The sequence below is a fragment of the Anomaloglossus baeobatrachus genome, chromosome 3 (genome assembly GCF_048569485.1).
Source record: "Anomaloglossus baeobatrachus isolate aAnoBae1 chromosome 3, aAnoBae1.hap1, whole genome shotgun sequence".
Taxonomy (NCBI): domain Eukaryota; kingdom Metazoa; phylum Chordata; class Amphibia; order Anura; family Aromobatidae; genus Anomaloglossus; species Anomaloglossus baeobatrachus.
This window is the reverse complement of record NC_134355.1, coordinates 604673190-604691213: the sequence shown is the minus strand read 5'-3', so window position 1 is coordinate 604691213 and position 18024 is coordinate 604673190. Positions and strand designations below refer to the sequence as shown.

The 18024-nt window shown below is 47.6% G+C and overlaps 1 protein-coding gene across 1 annotated transcript in view; it reads right to left on the bottom strand.

Annotated features, from left to right (window-relative positions):
- The window catches only part of TPO (thyroid peroxidase), a 230903-nt gene that overhangs the window by 203614 nt on the left and 9265 nt on the right, over nt 1-18024 (bottom strand). Inside the window, exons 3-4 of the mRNA XM_075341562.1 lie at nt 16013-16142; nt 1125-1254 (exon numbers count right to left, since the gene is read on the bottom strand). Of these exons, the coding sequence (XP_075197677.1) occupies nt 1125-1254; nt 16013-16142 (260 nt within the window). The remainder of the gene's footprint in view (nt 1-1124; nt 1255-16012; nt 16143-18024) is intronic.

Below are 18024 nucleotides of genomic sequence, written 5' to 3'. Positions count from 1 at the left end.
GCGATTGTTTTCTCGGTCCGATTAGGGTTGAGAAAACAATCGCTCATGTGTGCTGACACATAGGCTAATATTGGTCCTAGTGGAATGCAATTTTTTTATCGCACTCCACTTGCACCGATTTTCATGCTGTGTGGCTTAGGCCTAATGCGCCTGGTTTCTACCTATTTTCTTAATTTTTCCCTTCAGTTGGATAGATCTGGATAGCTACCTGGAGTTCCTTGAGAAGTTAGGGCCCGGGGTCGGTGCACAGATATTTGGTATCCGCCGCGGATCCAGACTTTTACAGTCCCCGTTTGCCCATCACTACTCCTTACAGTAATTTTAGAAGTGGAAATTGATTAAAGGCAAATTGAATTCACTTTGAATTTGTCCATGGAAACAGATTAAAAATGCATACGTATTTTCTACTGGCAGATGTTCCACTTCTGATGCAAGTCAATGGGGTAAATCTGTACAGGAAACTCAGCGTACCCACAAGAAATATTGACATGTTGCGGGTGTGAAACGCACACCACAAGTCAGTTTATGCTGAGTAAAAAAAAAGCCCAGTGGGCAGGAGACTTATATGAATCCCATACACTTTGCAGGAGCTGTAAGATGCTGCGTTTTGACACAAAATCAAAAACTAAATCTTATCGTGGGAACGTGGACTTTTTTTCTCCCATTTTTTAATACATCCATTAATGATTCAGGGTCTGGTGAGACCTGCGTAACAAATTGATTTTACCATCAATTCGATTCATCTTGAATAAATTCAATGGGTATTTATCTTCCTGTCAAATTTGAGCAAATTTGACAAATGTCATCGGATTCAGTCATCTCTGACGTTAACCCTTAAATTGTCCTAGAACAATCCTTTAGCTTTTAGAGATCTGTTACTAGAGGTCTATATAGTCATTACGAGCCCCAGAAAATTATTATTAATAATAATATTAATATATTACTAACATTATTTTTTACATTCCGTATATTATCAGTTATATACACTTTTATTAGGAAAGAGCTTAAGAAACTGATGCATTCTCTGCTGGAATTCAGTACAAAATAACAGATTACATTTACATTACAAAGCGTACAACCCAACCCCGAACAATGTGAATTCACTCGTCTTTTAAGATTCTTACTGGAGGTAAAGAAAAATTAATGTAGAGGAAATCTGTATTCCATCCCTTTGGCTCAGTAATTCCATCCTCATATTGTGACGGTAGCCACCTAGATAAAACAGTATTTGAGGCTCCCCAAGAAGGGTGATTTCTACGCAAACAAAGAAAAGAAAATAAATGTAAAAAACAAAGGCTATAGTATATTATAAAAACTATCTTCCCACAGTTTTGATAACTTTTATCTTAGATAATAATATAGGGATGATCGAATCCTACGATTATTCGGCTTCACGAATATTTTCCGAATACCTTGCCGCTATTCGATGCACAATGTAAGTCTATGGGAAGCCCGAATAGTTCAGAATAGTTGTTATTCGGGTTTCCCATAGACTTACATTGCACATCGAATATTCGCAGCGAGGTATTCGGAAAATATTTGCGAAGCCGAATAATTGAAGTATTCGATCATCCCTAATAATAAACAATTTAAACAGTTAGTCCAAAGAACACAAGTTATTCGCTATCCATAAGATATTGTGTAATTTATTAATTGCTGGAGATCCCAACTTTGGGACCCTAATGATCCCGAGAATGTGGCTCTGAAGACCATTATTGACTGGAGTAGATATGTACATGCTCGTCCTCCACTACATTCCATGTCCATGGAACTACAAGAGAAAGACAAAGCGCTTAGCTATTTCTCCTGCAGTTCCATGGATAGTAAATGGAGTGGAGGCTTGAGCACGTTGACTTCCACTTCATTCAATATAAGCATTTACATTTCAAAGCCCCATTCTCATGGTTGTTTCGGGTCCCAGTGATCTGCAAGAACAGGATAATAGAGGCTTTCTTTTTTATGGGGGGCTAACCCTTTAAAAGCAGTATGTTTGTGAAACTTATTAAAAATTTTAAAAAATATAAAACTAGTGAAAATGAAATAATTTTTAAAGTTCTTTGGATGAGCGATATAGAAGCAGCACATACTGTATGCTACCTCCATACCATGGAGGGTGGAGATAGAGAAGGATGATTCGTGTTAATATCAATCCCACCTGAATTTTCAGCAATGTGTCACCTACTGGTCTGCTTAGTGTAGTTTATATAAAACCATTATTTTATCAGCAGGAGATTGGCAGTTTTCTACCTATGCACGTTGCGACATCGCTAGCCGATGATAGCGATGCCGAGCGCGATAGTACCCGCCCCAGTCGCACATGCGATATCTTGTGATAGCTGCCGTAGCGAACATTATCGCTACGGCAGCTTCACACGCACTTACCTGCACTGCAACGTCACTCTGGCCGGCGACCCGCCTCCTTCCTAAGGGGGCGGCTCGTGCGGCGTCACAGCGACGTCACATGGCCAGCGGCCAATTGAAGCGGAGGGGCGGAGATGAGCGGGACGTAAACATCCCGTCCACCTCTTTCCTTCCCCATTGCCAGCGGCCACAGGTAAGGAGATGTTTCTCGCTCCTGTGGCTTCACACACAGCGATGTGTGCTGCCGCAGGAACGAGGAACAGCATCGTATGTCCTATTGGTGCAACATTATGAAAATGTCCGACACTACACAGATCACCGATTTACAATGCTTTTTCGATCGTTTATCGGCGCATCTAGGCTTTACACGTTGTGACGTCGTTACTGACGCCGGATGTGCGTCACTTTCAATTTGATCCCGACGATATTGCAGTAGCGATGTCGCAACGTGCAAAGTACCCCTTAGGGTCCCGTTGCACATAGCGACGTACCAGCGATCCCACGAGCGATCCGACATGGCAGTGATCGCTGAAACATTGCTACATGGTTGCTGTTGAGCATTCAATCAGGCAGATCTCCACAGCAACCAGCGATGTGTGCTGCACAGCGGGAGACCAACGAGCAAAAAATGGTCCTGATCGTTTTGTCATGATCAGCGACCTCACAGCAGGGGCCCGCTCGCTGCTGCTTGACACACACAGCGATATCGCTGGCGAGGTCGCTGATACATCACAAAACCTCTGACATTTCAGCGATTTCGCTATGTGTGGGGGCCACTTGTGCGATCGGAGCTGAGATGAACTGTTCCTAATTAGGCCAAAAGTAGTGTTCCTTTGTTTTGTTAAATCAAGAGAAATTAGCAATTCTTTCATGTCAGAGGGACTGGGGATCTTTTGTTTACTAATTTGTGGATTGCCTGCTAAGTGAGGATTGGCTACATCATTCAGAGGACAATTATGCAGTTGGATTTAAGTAGTGACCAATAAGAGAACAGCCATCTCTCACCAATCCTGTAAGACTCAATGTAATGAAAACTGGGGACTATAAAAAGGGCCTTCCTCCTTTCACCATCGTCATTCTACAGAACTTCAGCTTAGGATCTTTGGTTCCAGCTGAAGGATTATAGAAATGTTCACTGCCCACAAATTCGCTTGGAGAACCCAGGTTAGAACAATCCAGTCATCGTTCTAAATACCCTGCTGTGCTCTGTCAGCTTCCTAAGCTTGCCGCTATCTCCTCTCAATGGGTTCCCACCAAAAGCGGAGTGCTGCTGGGTAAGATAGCTTTCTCTGACTGTCCTGAAGTCATAAATATTTTAATCTCTGGTGAGCCAGCGGAAGTTTGAGACTCTGCTGCTTCTACCATCTTGTGTTCTTGCTGGGAATATAAGGTATGCTTTTGACTGTTGATGATCCAATAAAATCTTACCAATATGTGTTCCCTTACCCTGTGTTGTCTAAGTAGTGTTCTGCCCATGGGGAAGGAGTGCGGGCATTAAGTGGGATGAGCCCTGATCTGTGTGGTCTTTCTAAAGACCCTTGTGTCTCCACATGGTGCACAGGTTTCTATTAACACTAGAACTACTGGACTCGTGACACCTATATAGAAATACATGGTGCAAAGTAGTCAAAATGACTACCTCAGTAGTTCTAGTGTTAACCCTTTCCTTTGATTGTTCCACTTCTCCTTTTAGCTTACAAATACTGATGTAAAATTCCTTACCTAATACTGAATGTGTGCACGTGGCCTAATGGGAAGCTGTGAATAGATTCATGCTGTCTGGGGTAGCAGCAAACTGATAACTGCAAAATATGTTTTACTTTAAAATGCTGTTGTATTTGAGAAAACAGGTTTAAAAGTTACATGCACAGGGATAAGTGTACTCCAGGCAGCTCCTCTGCAGCTTCTTCCTCGCTGAGTTACAGTTTCTCCTTATACTCACTCTGAGGACACGTCTTCACTTTCCAAAACTTTAATTTATCTTCCCCTCTGAAGGGGCAATTTGCATATTTAATTTCCTAGTGGAACATTGCAAGACTCATAAGCCTCCTAATACAGGAATCCTATATATGTAATTTCCCAAAACAAGAAACAATACCCCTTGGATCACAGTCAAAAGCCTCTCGTACATCTCATACTTTGCACTGATGAGGGGAAACAACCCGAAACATGTGTCTGACAATTGAGAATCAGGTTTGACTTTAATTGTAAGCCATATGGCAAGGCTTGTTAAAGCATTGATATTTACTATTAAGATTGCTACTTTAAACACGTGGAACTAGAGTTCTAGTACTCTTCCTCTCTGCATCCTTATTGCATGTATATGGTGTTACGGGGGTGAGCGGCAGATTAGGACAAGGGGGTATATATCCCAATCGCCAGTCGGGGCTTATCGTGCTCCAGATGGCAATGAAGCTGCTGGCAACCCTGTGGGTTAGGCGGAGACTATAGAGCTGATGACTCATAGAAAACCCAAGAGACCTGGGAACCGGTCACGTGTGTAGGGACACGTCAAACCGGACGACAACCCAGTTAACGTTTCGGTGGAGCGGGCGCTACTCTGACCACGTGTGTAGGGAACACGTCAGGTTGGATGGTAACCAGTTAGCGTTGACCGAGAAGACCGCTGCGACTGCGCCCTGTCGGCCACGTGTGTAAGACACGTCATGCCTAGTGGTCCTAGAATTAGTGTTTCTGGTCACCACTCGACTGGTCACATGTGTGAAGGACACGTCAGACCAGGTAGTCACACCAGTAGCATTTGACTGGGAAGCCAAGAGGGAAATAGGGTTCACACACCCAATCCAGGAACACCTTGTTAACTCCATAGGGGATCTGGGATACGCTGTCCGTGCACGTAGAGGGCACAACCAGACAGGTGGCGCAGCAGGTACACTGTCCGTGTGCGTAGAGGGCACTCTCGGGCAAGTGATGCAGCAGGTATGCTGTCCGTGTGCGTAAAGGACACAACCGGACAAGTAACGCAGCAGTCACAGCCAAGTTAATGTCACTGGACTGCTATAGCACCATTGGAATGGCAGCAAGGAAGCATAGTGCCTGACCATGATGTGCTGAGCCACGAATCTTGGCGTGACAGGCATCGTTAGCCCTACCTACCGCTTCCAACAAAGCTTATGCCACCAAGAACTCTAAGTGAAGACTGCACACCTCCATGTTGTCTCCAGCCCCTTTTATAACCTGGGTCCGCCCCAAACCCAGGGTGGAACCACTAAGGTCCAATAGCAGAGTGCCATGTTATCAGCGATGTCACCAGCGGCCTATCCGGAACCGCCAAGTCATTGATGACCTCATGGCAGCCACGCCCCAAACACTTCACCAGTCATTGTCTGACGACCAATGGTGAGGTGCCGTGTCATAGGGGCAGGCCCCCGTGAGCCAGTCCAGAGTGGCCACATCATCAGGGCACCTGATGTGCGTCGGCTTATCAGAGCCTACCACCTCACGGACATGCCCAGTGAGGTCCTTACCAGCCCTAGCCTCTGATGCACTAAGTGCCTGAGCATGCACAGTAGCCTGAACAACAGTCTCGGAAATCAGACTATTTGCCTGAGCATGCTCAGTAGGCACAACACAGGACTTAGACATGGCACGATGTCCAAGTACCTTTGCAAATAGGCTTTTTGCACTAAGTGTAGGAGCATGCTCAGTAGCCTGAACCGAGGACTTAGCCTCAGAAATGGCACTATCAGGCTGAACATGCTCACTAAGCGAAACACTGGACTTGGGCTCTGGCTGGGGTAAATCGGCTCGCGCATGCGCACTAGCCGCCTCTTCACACTTAGACGTGGAGGAAGAAGCAGCCAGCTGGACAACCCAAGGCACGGCCAAAAATGGCGGCCGGCGCCTGGACGCAACAGGAACCGCAGCAGGCTGCTTGTGGCTATGGCAGCGCCGATTCGTAACATAGAGAATGTGAATGCACCCCTCAAATTTTTGTAAAAATTTTATTAGAACTTTTCATTGGACAATACTAAAGATAGGACACTTTGATACAATGTAAAATAGTCAGTGCACAGCCTATATAACAGTGCAAATTTGGTGCCCTCTAAATAACTCAACACATAGCCATTAATGTCTAAACCGCTGGCAATAAAAGCGAGAACACCCCTGAGTGAAAATAGCCAAATTGTGCCCAATTAGCCACTTTCCTTTCCCAGTGTCATGGAACTCATGAGTGTTACAAGGTCTCAGGTGTGACTGGAGAGCAGGTGTGTTACATTTGATGTTATCTCTCAACATGGCACTTCATGGCAAAGAATTCTCTGAGGATCTGAAAAAAGAATTGTTGCTCTACATAAATATGGCCTAGGCTATAAGTCAATTGCCACCACCCTAAAATTGAGCTGCAGCGTGGTGTCCAAGACCATACAGCAGTTTAACAATACAAAATTTACTGAGAACAAACCTCGCCATGGTCTACCAAAGAAGTTGAGTGCACGTGCTCAGCATCATATCCAGAGGTTGTCTTTTTAAAATAGATGTATGAGTGCTGCCAGCATTGCTTCAGAGATTACAGGGTTAAATTAGAAAAACTCCATGATACCATACTGGTCATAACTGCGGTCAAAGTGCCACCCGTGGGTCACATGCTGCAAGCACAAATTCCATACAAACATATAATAAACAGGAGAAGAGAGGAATAAATGGTGCAAATATTTTATTGTCAAAAAAGGGGAACAAAAGGGGTTCAAGTAGATATGCATAAAACGTTAAGTGATTAAAAACATACAAACATGGGAGCTGGGTGCAGGCACATGTAATGCATTAATCTGATGGAAAAGTATAGGTACATAAAGATGATAAATACCAGTGGGGTAAAGAATGTAAAGGCTACAGGCAAAAAATGCTATATTAAAGTGTCAGTGCATATGTCGCGGGCGGGGAGGAGGGTGTCAGCACACCGCGCTCACCCCTTCTGCTCGGGTCCGGCAGTTGCTCCTGGTGGCTCGAGCTGCGGGCCGGATCCCGGGGTGTCTCGAGCGGCACTCCTCGCCCGTGAGTGAAAAGGGGGTTGTTTGTTGGGATTATAGTTCGTGACGCCACCCACGGTTGTGGTGATGGCACCACCGCTGCTCAGTGTGAGGGTCCCGGGGATGGTGATGGGAGCAGCCAGGTGTTGCGTTGCCCCTCCGTGGGTAGGGGTTGGTGATCCCGGGGCCCGGTGAAGAGATGTAAAGTGTAGGGCCTGGAGGGCGCAGGGACGCGGGGGCAGCGCTGTGCCTTGCGGCACTATGGTACTCACTCAGCCTGACACGGACACAGTTTGTACGGTAAACCAACGGCTGGTAGGACGGTCCCACAGACGGCTGCACCTGCACTCCCGGTAGGTGGCGGTGACTTCTCTCTTCCTTGCACCTGTGTGGTCTAGTGGTATCGGTGGATTCCCTCCGGTTACCCGCTCCCCGACTGCAATCTGGGCCGGAGGAGCTCTACACTTTGCCCGCAGGCGCTGGCCCTGGGGAAACTGGTGCCTTGGCGGTGGCGGTGTCTCCCCGTTAATGGTCGGGCTGTTGCCGTCAATCGGGACTTTGTTGTTGGGGGATCTGCGTCCCCGTCACTGACGGATTCGGCAAATTGGGCGACTCCTAGCCTTGCCGGGGTCCGAGAGGCCCCTGCCCTGGTGCTGACTGTCCTTCGGAACACTGCTCCAGACCACCGGGCACACAGCCAACGGGGTCCTTCCAGGAACTTCCGAACTGTCCCACTCCGGACAGTCACCGCCGTCGCTGACCTTGCTGTTCTAGCCCTACACACAGCTGGGCTCTCAGGCTTTCTGTCCTTCTGTCACTTTGCTTCTTTACTTTCACCACTTTCACTTCTCTGTTTACTCTAGCCCCTGCCTGGGCTAATCTGCTCCTCACTCCTTCATGTCCCCTGAGCTTTCTGCCTGGTAACTTCCTGCCTCCAGAGTTGTGAGCTCCTTGGTGGGCGGAGCCAACCGCCTGGCCCACCCCCTGGTGTGCATCACAGACTCCTGGAGGGAGGCAACAAGGATTTCTGGTTAGCAGGTGTGCCTACCTGGAGTGTGGGGTGTAGTGGTGTTGTTATCTGTGTCCCCTGGCTTGCCCAGGGCGACACATTCCCCCTTAGCAAAATGCAGACCGTCCGCGGGCTGCCGTCCTACACCGGTTTTATTTTTCTGTAAAAAGGGGGATAACAGGGTTAAACATAACATAAGCATTTTCAATCAACTCTTCCCAAGACGGGAGGCACATTTTAATTTTAACGTTTCAACGGTGTACGGTCACGGTTTCCGCTCTCTCCCACCCAAGCAACCTGGCCCTGATGCTGCCCCTAAACCCAGGCAGCACCCCTTGACCCACAGTCCAGCACAAGTCACCCGAGCGGGATCTGTCCTTGCCTTCCAGAGGGTAGCCACCGGTCCCTTTGGTGGCTGGGCCCTGGCCTGCTCTGCTCAGGGCCCTCCCTCCAACCTGCCTCTCCGGAGGCGGCATTGCGGAAACGGTAACGGTACCCAACATATTTACAAGCCACTAACGTTTGTGGTTGCCCTGCAGAGTTCACGGGCTTGTCCATGGATAGTTCCCATGCATTTTAAACGGTCCCCACGGGGACAACGGTGCCGGCTCCTGCCGGTTGCTAATCACTGCAGACAATCAGGTAAACTTCGGTAAATCATTTTTCATTTTTCAAAACTTTCAAACAACAAACAACTCAGTGGTGGTCCCAACGGGGGACGGTGCGACGGGCATCCGCTGCCCTACTGGGTGTTTTCGTCCTCCTCACCCGGCTCGGGGCGGAAGGACACGGCCACCAGCCCCTCCAGTGCATGGCAAGCACGGCGCGGAAGGGCCGCCCGATACCCGTTGCCTCCGGTTCGGGGAATATAAGTGGCCTCCATGCCGGTCAGGGCAACGACCTCCTCCTCTTCTTCCGACACAGGCGCAGTGTCAGGCCCGGAGTCGCTATCTTCTGCCCCTGCCGCAGTCACAGAGGGAGGCACACCCGATGGGCCAGGTGCGGTGCAGCACGCGAGTGCGTAGGACGGAGGTAACACAGGAGCCAGGGGCAGGCCGGGCCCCTCAGCCGCAGCGACCGGTCCCTCGGGGACACAGGGGCGTGGGTCATTCTCCAGCTCCTCCATCACAGCCTCCACTCCATACACTCGGGCCACAGCAACTAGCGCTTCCACCTCCGCGGCCCACTGCTCCATCAACCCGTCAATCTGACTCCGATAGTGGCGGCAGATCCCCGCCGCCCGGGCCCTTAGCCATGCCGCTGTTCCGGACACCGGCTCGGTAGTCTCTGCCGGACTAGGTGTAGCGGACATTTTCCATTAGGGTCAACGGACCGGGGGAGTCCCAGTGTGTTTGTTGCGACGCCACACTTACATGCGTCCAGCCGCCATCTCGTCCCCCTTAGCTCTTTCCGGCCCCTCCTCTCTCGGGGCGGGGTTTTGGCCTCCGCGCTTCTACTGCTCGAGAAGACGCTCGAGCGGGAACTTTTCGCGCCAAAGATGGCGGCTTCTCAAATTTTTCCGCCGGATGCCTCCGGCGGTAACAAGGCGCACCTCTACCTGACGGCAGAGCGGTAAGATCCTGTTCGTGATGCCAAGTTGTCGCGGGCGGGGAGGAGGGTGTCAGCACACCGCGCTCACCCCTTCTGCTCGGGTCCGGCAGTTGCTCCTGGTGGCTCGAGCTGCGGGCCGGATCCCGGGGTGTCTCGAGCGGCACTCCTCGCCCGTGAGTGAAAAGGGGGTTGTTTGTTGGGATTATAGTTCGTGACGCCACCCACGGTTGTGGTGATGGCACCACCGCTGCTCAGTGTGAGGGTCCCGGGGATGGTGATGGGAGCAGCCAGGTGTTGCGTTGCCCCTCCGTGGGTAGGGGTTGGTGATCCCGGGGCCCGGTGAAGAGATGTAAAGTGTAGGGCCTGGAGGGCGCAGGGACGCGGGGGCAGCGCTGTGCCTTGCGGCACTATGGTACTCACTCAGCCTGACACGGACACAGTTTGTACGGTAAACCAACGGCTGGTAGGACGGTCCCACAGACGGCTGCACCTGCACTCCCGGTAGGTGGCGGTGACTTCTCTCTTCCTTGCACCTGTGTGGTCTGGTGGTATCGGTGGATTCCCTCCGGTTACCCGCTCCCCGACTGCAATCTGGGCCGGAGGAGCTCTACACTTTGCCCGCAGGCGCTGGCCCTGGGGAAACTGGTGCCTTGGCGGTGGCGGTGTCTCCCCGTTAATGGTCGGGCTGTTGCCGTCAATCGGGACTTTGTTGTTGGGGGATCTGCGTCCCCGTCACTGACGGATTCGGCAAATTGGGCGACTCCTAGCCTTGCCGGGGTCCGAGAGGCCCCTGCCCTGGTGCTGACTGTCCTTCGGAACACTGCTCCAGACCACCGGGCACACAGCCAACGGGGTCCTTCCAGGAACTTCCGAACTGTCCCACTCCGGACAGTCACCGCCGTCGCTGACCTTGCTGTTCTAGCCCTACACACAGCTGGGCTCTCAGGCTTTCTGTCCTTCTGTCACTTTGCTTCTTTACTTTCACCACTTTCACTTCTCTGTTTACTCTAGCCCCTGCCTGGGCTAATCTGCTCCTCACTCCTTCATGTCCCCTGAGCTTTCTGCCTGGTAACTTCCTGCCTCCAGAGTTGTGAGCTCCTTGGTGGGCGGAGCCAACCGCCTGGCCCACCCCCTGGTGTGCATCACAGACTCCTGGAGGGAGGCAACAAGGATTTCTGGTTAGCAGGTGTGCCTACCTGGAGTGTGGGGTGTAGTGGTGTTGTTATCTGTGTCCCCTGGCTTGCCCAGGGCGACACACATATATTTCCATAGCAGGGTGCCTGCATGCCAAATGTTCTTAAAGTGTCATATGCATAAATACCCTAACTCACAGGGCATGATAGCCACCATTAGATATAAGTACCCACCAGTAAAGTGCAATCGTGCAGATGTCAGTAGCAGGAGCCCAGACAGCCAGATCCCAGGAAGAGGAGTTCCCCCTAACCCACCAACACGTGTTTCGCTATAGGGGGCCTGTGCACCACATTAGCTTCATCAGGGAGGGAGAGAAGACATCCCTCCCTGATGAAGCTAATGTGGTGCCATTTTTGTCCTTTTTTGTGATCGTTTTAGGTCGCTCCAGCCTGTCACTTGTCGCTAACGGTGCCGGATGTGCGTCACAAACACCGTGACCCCAATGACATCACTTGAGCGATGTTGCAGCATTTAAAGTACCCCTTATTTATAGCTCACACCAAATTTACACGGTAAGGCCTAAGCCACACGGTATGAAAATCGGTGCGAGTGGAGTGTGATAAAAAAAATCGCACTCCACTCGGACCAATACTAGCCGGTGTCAGCACCCATGAGCGATAATTTTCTCAGGCCTAATCGGACCAAGAAAACAATCGCAGCATGCTGTGACTGTAATGCGAGACTCTTTCTCTCGCACCCATTCAAGTGTAAGGGGTGAGAGAAAAATCGCACTGCACTCACGGTACACCGGTGTACTGCGAGTGCAGTGCGAGAATGGCAATAGCCGGCAACGGAGGAGAGAGGGAGATAAATCCCTACCCTCCTCAGTGCCGGCCTGCCCCCCGCTACTGAGGTCCGCTCACACGGTCAGACCTCAGTCGCAGGGACACTCGCATGACACTCGACTCTGCTGTACTGCCAGCATGAGCCGAGTGTCCTGCGAGGGGATTGCAGTAATCCTCGTGTGGCTCCAACCTTATACAAGCTGTACACTGACTGCTTTACATTGTATCAGAGTGTCAGATCTTCAGTATTGTCCCACGTAAAGATGTAATAAAATATTTACTAAAATGTGAGTGATGTACTCACTTTTGGGATATACTAAAAGTATCTTAAATATAATGATAAGAAAAGTTAAAGGGATCGTCCTGGCATCTTACACTGATGATCACCCCATTGAATCATCAATATCAAAGCGTTGGGGGTCTAAGACCTAACACTTCCACCGATTGTTTTTTAACACCGTGTCTGCAAATTGGGATTCTGATCTGGCATATATCCTAGGTCATGAGAAAAGGCTTGTTAAAAGGCCACTTGTGACTTTTAGGATTGCTACTTCCAATTGGTGGCGCTAGAGTTTGTCTCCTTTCCTGGAGAGACAATTTGAAAAATTCCCAGAGGGGCATTGCAGCTATAAGACTCCTCACCACTGACAGGCAGACTGGTTTGTCAGGAGAATAGTCTTCCCCCGTGATCCCCACAAAGCTTCTCATAAGCCAGATCAGTTACCCAAACTTTGCACTGACGAGGGGCAATCACCCCGAAACACCGTGTCTGCAAATTGGGATTCTGATCTGGCATATATCCTAGGTCATATGAAAAGGCTTGTCAGAAGGCCGCTTGTGACTTTTAGGATTGCTACTTCCAATAGGTGGCGCTAGAGTTTGTCTCCTTTCCTGGAGAGACAATTTGAATATTAGGATATAAAAATTTACCGGAGCTGAGCAGACGTGTCCAATGTTCAACAACCCCTGCTGAGAACTGCATATCGGCCACAGAATGACATAATCTACTGTAGCATGTTTTTACCATTATGGGATAGATTTTATTTTAGAAAAATGAATGTTTTTTTATGGTAAAGTTGGTATTTTAAGCAAAACAATTTTAGAAGAAATGTGTATTTAACATAATGTAATTCTTCTCCAATGTTCTGCATTCCCTGCTGATAAAATGGTGAGTAGCAAACGCCTACCTGCTGAGCACCTACAATGAAGCCCTTTCACGCGATGCAGTTGTTTCCAAAAGTTCTAAGTCAAATATAAACTAAATTTGAACATTGGTCTCTGGGGCGTCTGAATTTTGGGTATTGTGTTAAGCACTTAACCACTGGGCTACTGTTTTATATGTTTCCCACTTAAATGGACACTCATTGTAATGTTCCTTCATTTTTTTTTGTTAAATGGATTGCATTTCTATAGAAATTCTTAAACAATCTAATTTATAAATATGCCTTACTTATTTATATCTAAGTAAAGCACAATCATTTTATTATGAGAACTATACAAACTATAAAACAAATGCTGGAAAATCACCAAAATCCCAGATACCGTCTCGTTGCTGATGTGATTGATCTTGTTTATATAAGAACAAAAAAAGGAAATGTTTAAAAACAGATTAAAATGATGAATTTCTGATGTTTTAATCATTTACAAAAGGATTTGGTCAATTAAATTTATTCTAATTTTTTAAACATTTACAAATTAATCTGGTTAATGTTTTCCAAATTTGTTAGACCCATATTAAAAAATGAGCTTATTGTTTAGCAATGTCATTATGGGATGCTGAGTAATGCCTTTCATTTCATTAGCAGCAGAGTGCATAAATAATAAGCGAGGTACTGTGCATGGTAATATTAGTTCTGCTAATTACCAGAACTATATTATTACTTGCAAAAGTTTTTAGATTCTTTTGCAGTTAAATCAGGGTTTAAGATGGACCAAGTATGGCCACCGCTCACAGTACAAGTAACCTCATTAAATGGGTTGTCCAGGATTTTTACAAAAGTCACCAGTCATTGTAATTCAAAAACAAGAAAATTCCGGTGATTCCATAAAATCTTATTATAAATTCATAAAATCCATAATCATTGTCTTGGAAAACAGTCAATGTTGACGCGTTTCAACCATTGTGGTTGACCAATGTTACAATTAAGACCACAATGGTTGAAACGCGTCAACGTTGACTGCTTTCCCTGACAATGACTATGGATTTTATGAATTTATAATAAATTGAAGATTGTATTTAATCATCAGAATTTTCTTGTTTTTTATTTACTACTATTGCCTCGTTGGGGCTGATGGGCTTTCCGGTCTCCCTGAAAAAGGAATACAAGAGCGGGATCACAGACAATGCAGCAGTGAGTTTTTTATCTTAACTTTAGTCATTGTAATTGCCTGCAGATTTGTTGAATTTTCACATGCATTGTGAGGACTCTCTGGTGTCAACCGTGAGACCCAGTGGTCATGTGACTAGAAGTGTGTGATACTCCCGACCACATTCCAACTAGACTTGTGTGGCCTCGCTCAAATCAGTTGTGTTGAGTGAGGCTGTGAACGTCTTGTTGTCTGCCCAGTCTGACAATCTGTCTCATCCGATAGATTCCTGGTGGGCTGATCCAGTGTGGATCTATCACTCCATAATTGTATTTGTATGGTGAATAACATTAATTTACAATCCAGAAGATCAGAAGAAGCGGCACAGTCCATGGTATAACCAAAAATTCTTGCTTTGTTCCAAAAGGTGCATTAAAATGGTAAAAGACGGTCTGTAGAGGGCCTGCACCCGGCTCCTCTCTCGCAATTTTCATGCACCTTTTGGAATAAAGCAAGAATTTCTGGTTATACCGTGGACTGTGTCGCTTCTTCTATCTTGTGGATTATCTATTGGCAACTCATTCCTTTTTTCAAGACGAGCACCCTCGGCCAGTTTTCTATTTGGAGGACCTGAGTGGACCTTCTCCTTCCCAGCACCTGTTAAGGTATAATGTGGTGGTGCAGAACTAAATCCTTCTATCTTACATCACATTATTTTACCCCACCTTCCTTTGATCCTTGTATTGTTAATAGAGGCCAAGGAGCTGTGCATGAGGATTATCAGTTGGCCATACCCCTACTAATAACTAGATCAGGTTTGCAAGAGGTGGTAGGAGTTGAATAAGAGAATCCTCAGAACTATAGGAGCAGGGGGAGAAAAGGAGAATTTTGAAAGCAAAAAGTAGAGCAAAGGAGAAACACAGTAAGTAAACAATAAAGTAGAGAACATAGGCAGACATCAATGAGGGGGCCGAATGTTGGAGCAGAAGGAAAAAACATGATATCCAGCCTCAGTGGTGCAAAGAAGAAGATAATAAGGAAGCAGGGCTGGAACTGTTACATAATAAATGAGATGGGGGAGGAGGAGAAGAAGCCATCTTCGACAAATGGAGTTAATTCTTACAAACTCCTCTAAACATACAGGTACATCTTTTGTTATAATTTCCCTTTGAAGGTGGAGCTTATATTACATGGTCTTACGGAAACATGTAAGCTATGTAAGCTAGGGGCAACCTTACTGATCTGGCCAGATGGGCTGTACCAGCTGTGAGTCGCATCGGCTTGAAAAATTCCTAACAGTATCATCATCTTAAGGATACCGAAACTGTAAACAGCCAGTGGAGAAGAAAGCCCTCCAGTTTCCTGATGACAGGTAGTTTGCAGACTACATTATTTCTTAATGAATTAGGAGCATCTTACAAATGGCGTGCACCTCTGCCAGAAATGGCGCCTTGGCCAGGGGCTAGTGTTTAATGTATTTATAGTATAAATTAAGATGAATTTGATGGATAAGCATCTTCACACGCCGCCCAAACGTTTGTGGAGCTGGCCGGATATGGTGTAAAAATGGCAACAGTTTTAATATTGGGGCTAAACTTTGAGTTCCACAAACATTTTGCCACATTTTAAGCAGCTTGACATTAGAAAACTGATAACATCTCCTTGTTCAATAGCACCTTAATGTTCATCATCTATCTATCTATGGAAAACTCTACCTATCTATGGAAATAATGGGAAAAGATTTACATGTACCATAATGGGAGTTTTCTTTTATCTCATATTTATAACACACAGACATTTGCAGTGCCGCTCACCTGTTATTGCAGGCTCCAGTGATTAATCTGTACTTTAAATCCTGGCAAGTATTCGTACAAGGTGGTGGGTTGTATGGAACAACACAACCGGTCTTATTGGCAATAATACTGAGAATGTGATGTGGAATCTCTAAAAATAAATATTTTACATTATTGAACTCAGTTTCAATTTTTTGCATATTTGTGTGTTACAGATCTTCTTCTTATAGTACAGTCACCCATCACCATATGTAAAAAATATCTCAGATGCTGATCCTCAACTCCGTAAGGCAGGGTTCATAGGAGAGAGGTCAGGGTTACAGGATGTACATTCTAAGGTTGGTTTCACATTGTGTTTTTACTTACGTTCAGTGGTCCCATCGGCGCTTCCATCCGAACACCCCCGCAAAACGGGGGTCTGGGTGTCCGCCTGCAGAAAGCGTATACACCTGAAAATTGTGCAAGAAAGAGCACACGCTGACTCCGTCTGCTCCTTTATAGTCAATGGCCTCGTCTGCACTTGCAACCAAAACCCGTTTTGCAGGGGTGTTTGGACGGAAGCTCCAATGGGGCCAGTGAACGTAGGTAAAAAACGTAATGTGATGGGGCTCTATGCCACAGGCTATACCTTTAAAGCTCATGAAAATAAAACTATTCTATTTGTTTCACGGAATGGTTTATAATATGTGAATCCTAACAGCTCTACTTTTCAGATGGGTAACTCCCCAATTTGTTGAGACTAGGTATGAGCAAATAATTCTCAGAAGAATTGAATTCCGCTTGAATTTACAAAAAATGACTTTTAGGGCGGCTTTGCACACTACGACATCGCAGGTGCGAGGTCGGTGAGGTCAAATCAAAAGTGACGCACATCCGGCGTCACTCGCGATGTCATAGTGTGTAAATCCTCGATGATACGATAAACGAGCGCAAAAGCATCGTTATCGTATCATCGTTGCAAGCTCCGACTTTTCCATAATTTTGCTGCAGCGATGGTACGATGCTGTTCCTCGTTCCTGCGGCGGCACACATCGCTGTGTGTTACGCCGCAGGAGCGAGGAACTTCACCTTACCTGCCGCCGCTGGCTCTACGGAAGGAAGGAGGTGGGCGGGATGTTTACATCCTGCTCATCTCCGCCCCTCCGCCGCTATTGGCCGCCTGCCGTGTGACGTCGCTATGACGCCGCACAACCCGCCCCCTTAGGAAGGAGGCGGGTCACCGGCCAGAGCGACGGTCGCAGGGCAGGTGAGTGCATGTGAAGCTGGCGTAGCGATAATTTTCGCTACGCCAGGTATCACAAGATATCGTACCTGCGACGGGGGCGGGGACTATCGCGTGCGACATTGCAGCATCGGCTTGCAATGTCGCAACGTGCAAAGCCCGCCTTAGGCTATGTGCGCACTTTGCAGTTCAATTCTGTAGTGTGTAAGTCACTGTGTGTGTGTCTCAGAACGCAGCCGATAAAGCTGCGTTCTGAGATGCATTCAGCAGAACGCAAAGTGCGGACATTCCTGGAGAGAATTCATGCGTTCTGGATGCTTTCTCTGCCATAGACAGAGTGGGAAAAGAATCCAGAACGCACATTTTTCACAGTACGCACCCACTCGGCTCTGCAGCATCCCCATAGACTTGCAGCAGAGCTGAGTGGGACCGCACTGTCACTGTCATGGCTTGCTGCAGGACAGTGCCGCGCGATCAGAATGAACTCGGATGAACTTCACTTGACTTCATTGCTCTGTGCGTGTGCCGCGGCTTGATTTGCGGTCACACGTGAAGGACTCACCTGTGATCGCAAATCCCCTGAGTCACTGCAGTGAGCCACGCGATCAGCTGTGCTTTCACTCAGGTTACTCGCGGTCACAGCTCCAGTCCTCCACCTGAGAGCGGTGGCCGCGAGTAACCTCAGTGACAGCACAGGTGATCGCACGACTCACTTCAGTTGTTGCATGGAGCTCACAGGAGCGGTGGTGTTCTACTGCCGCTCCTGTCCGCTTCCGATGTAGCAGAGCTGGAAGCGTCGTGGGACCTTGCG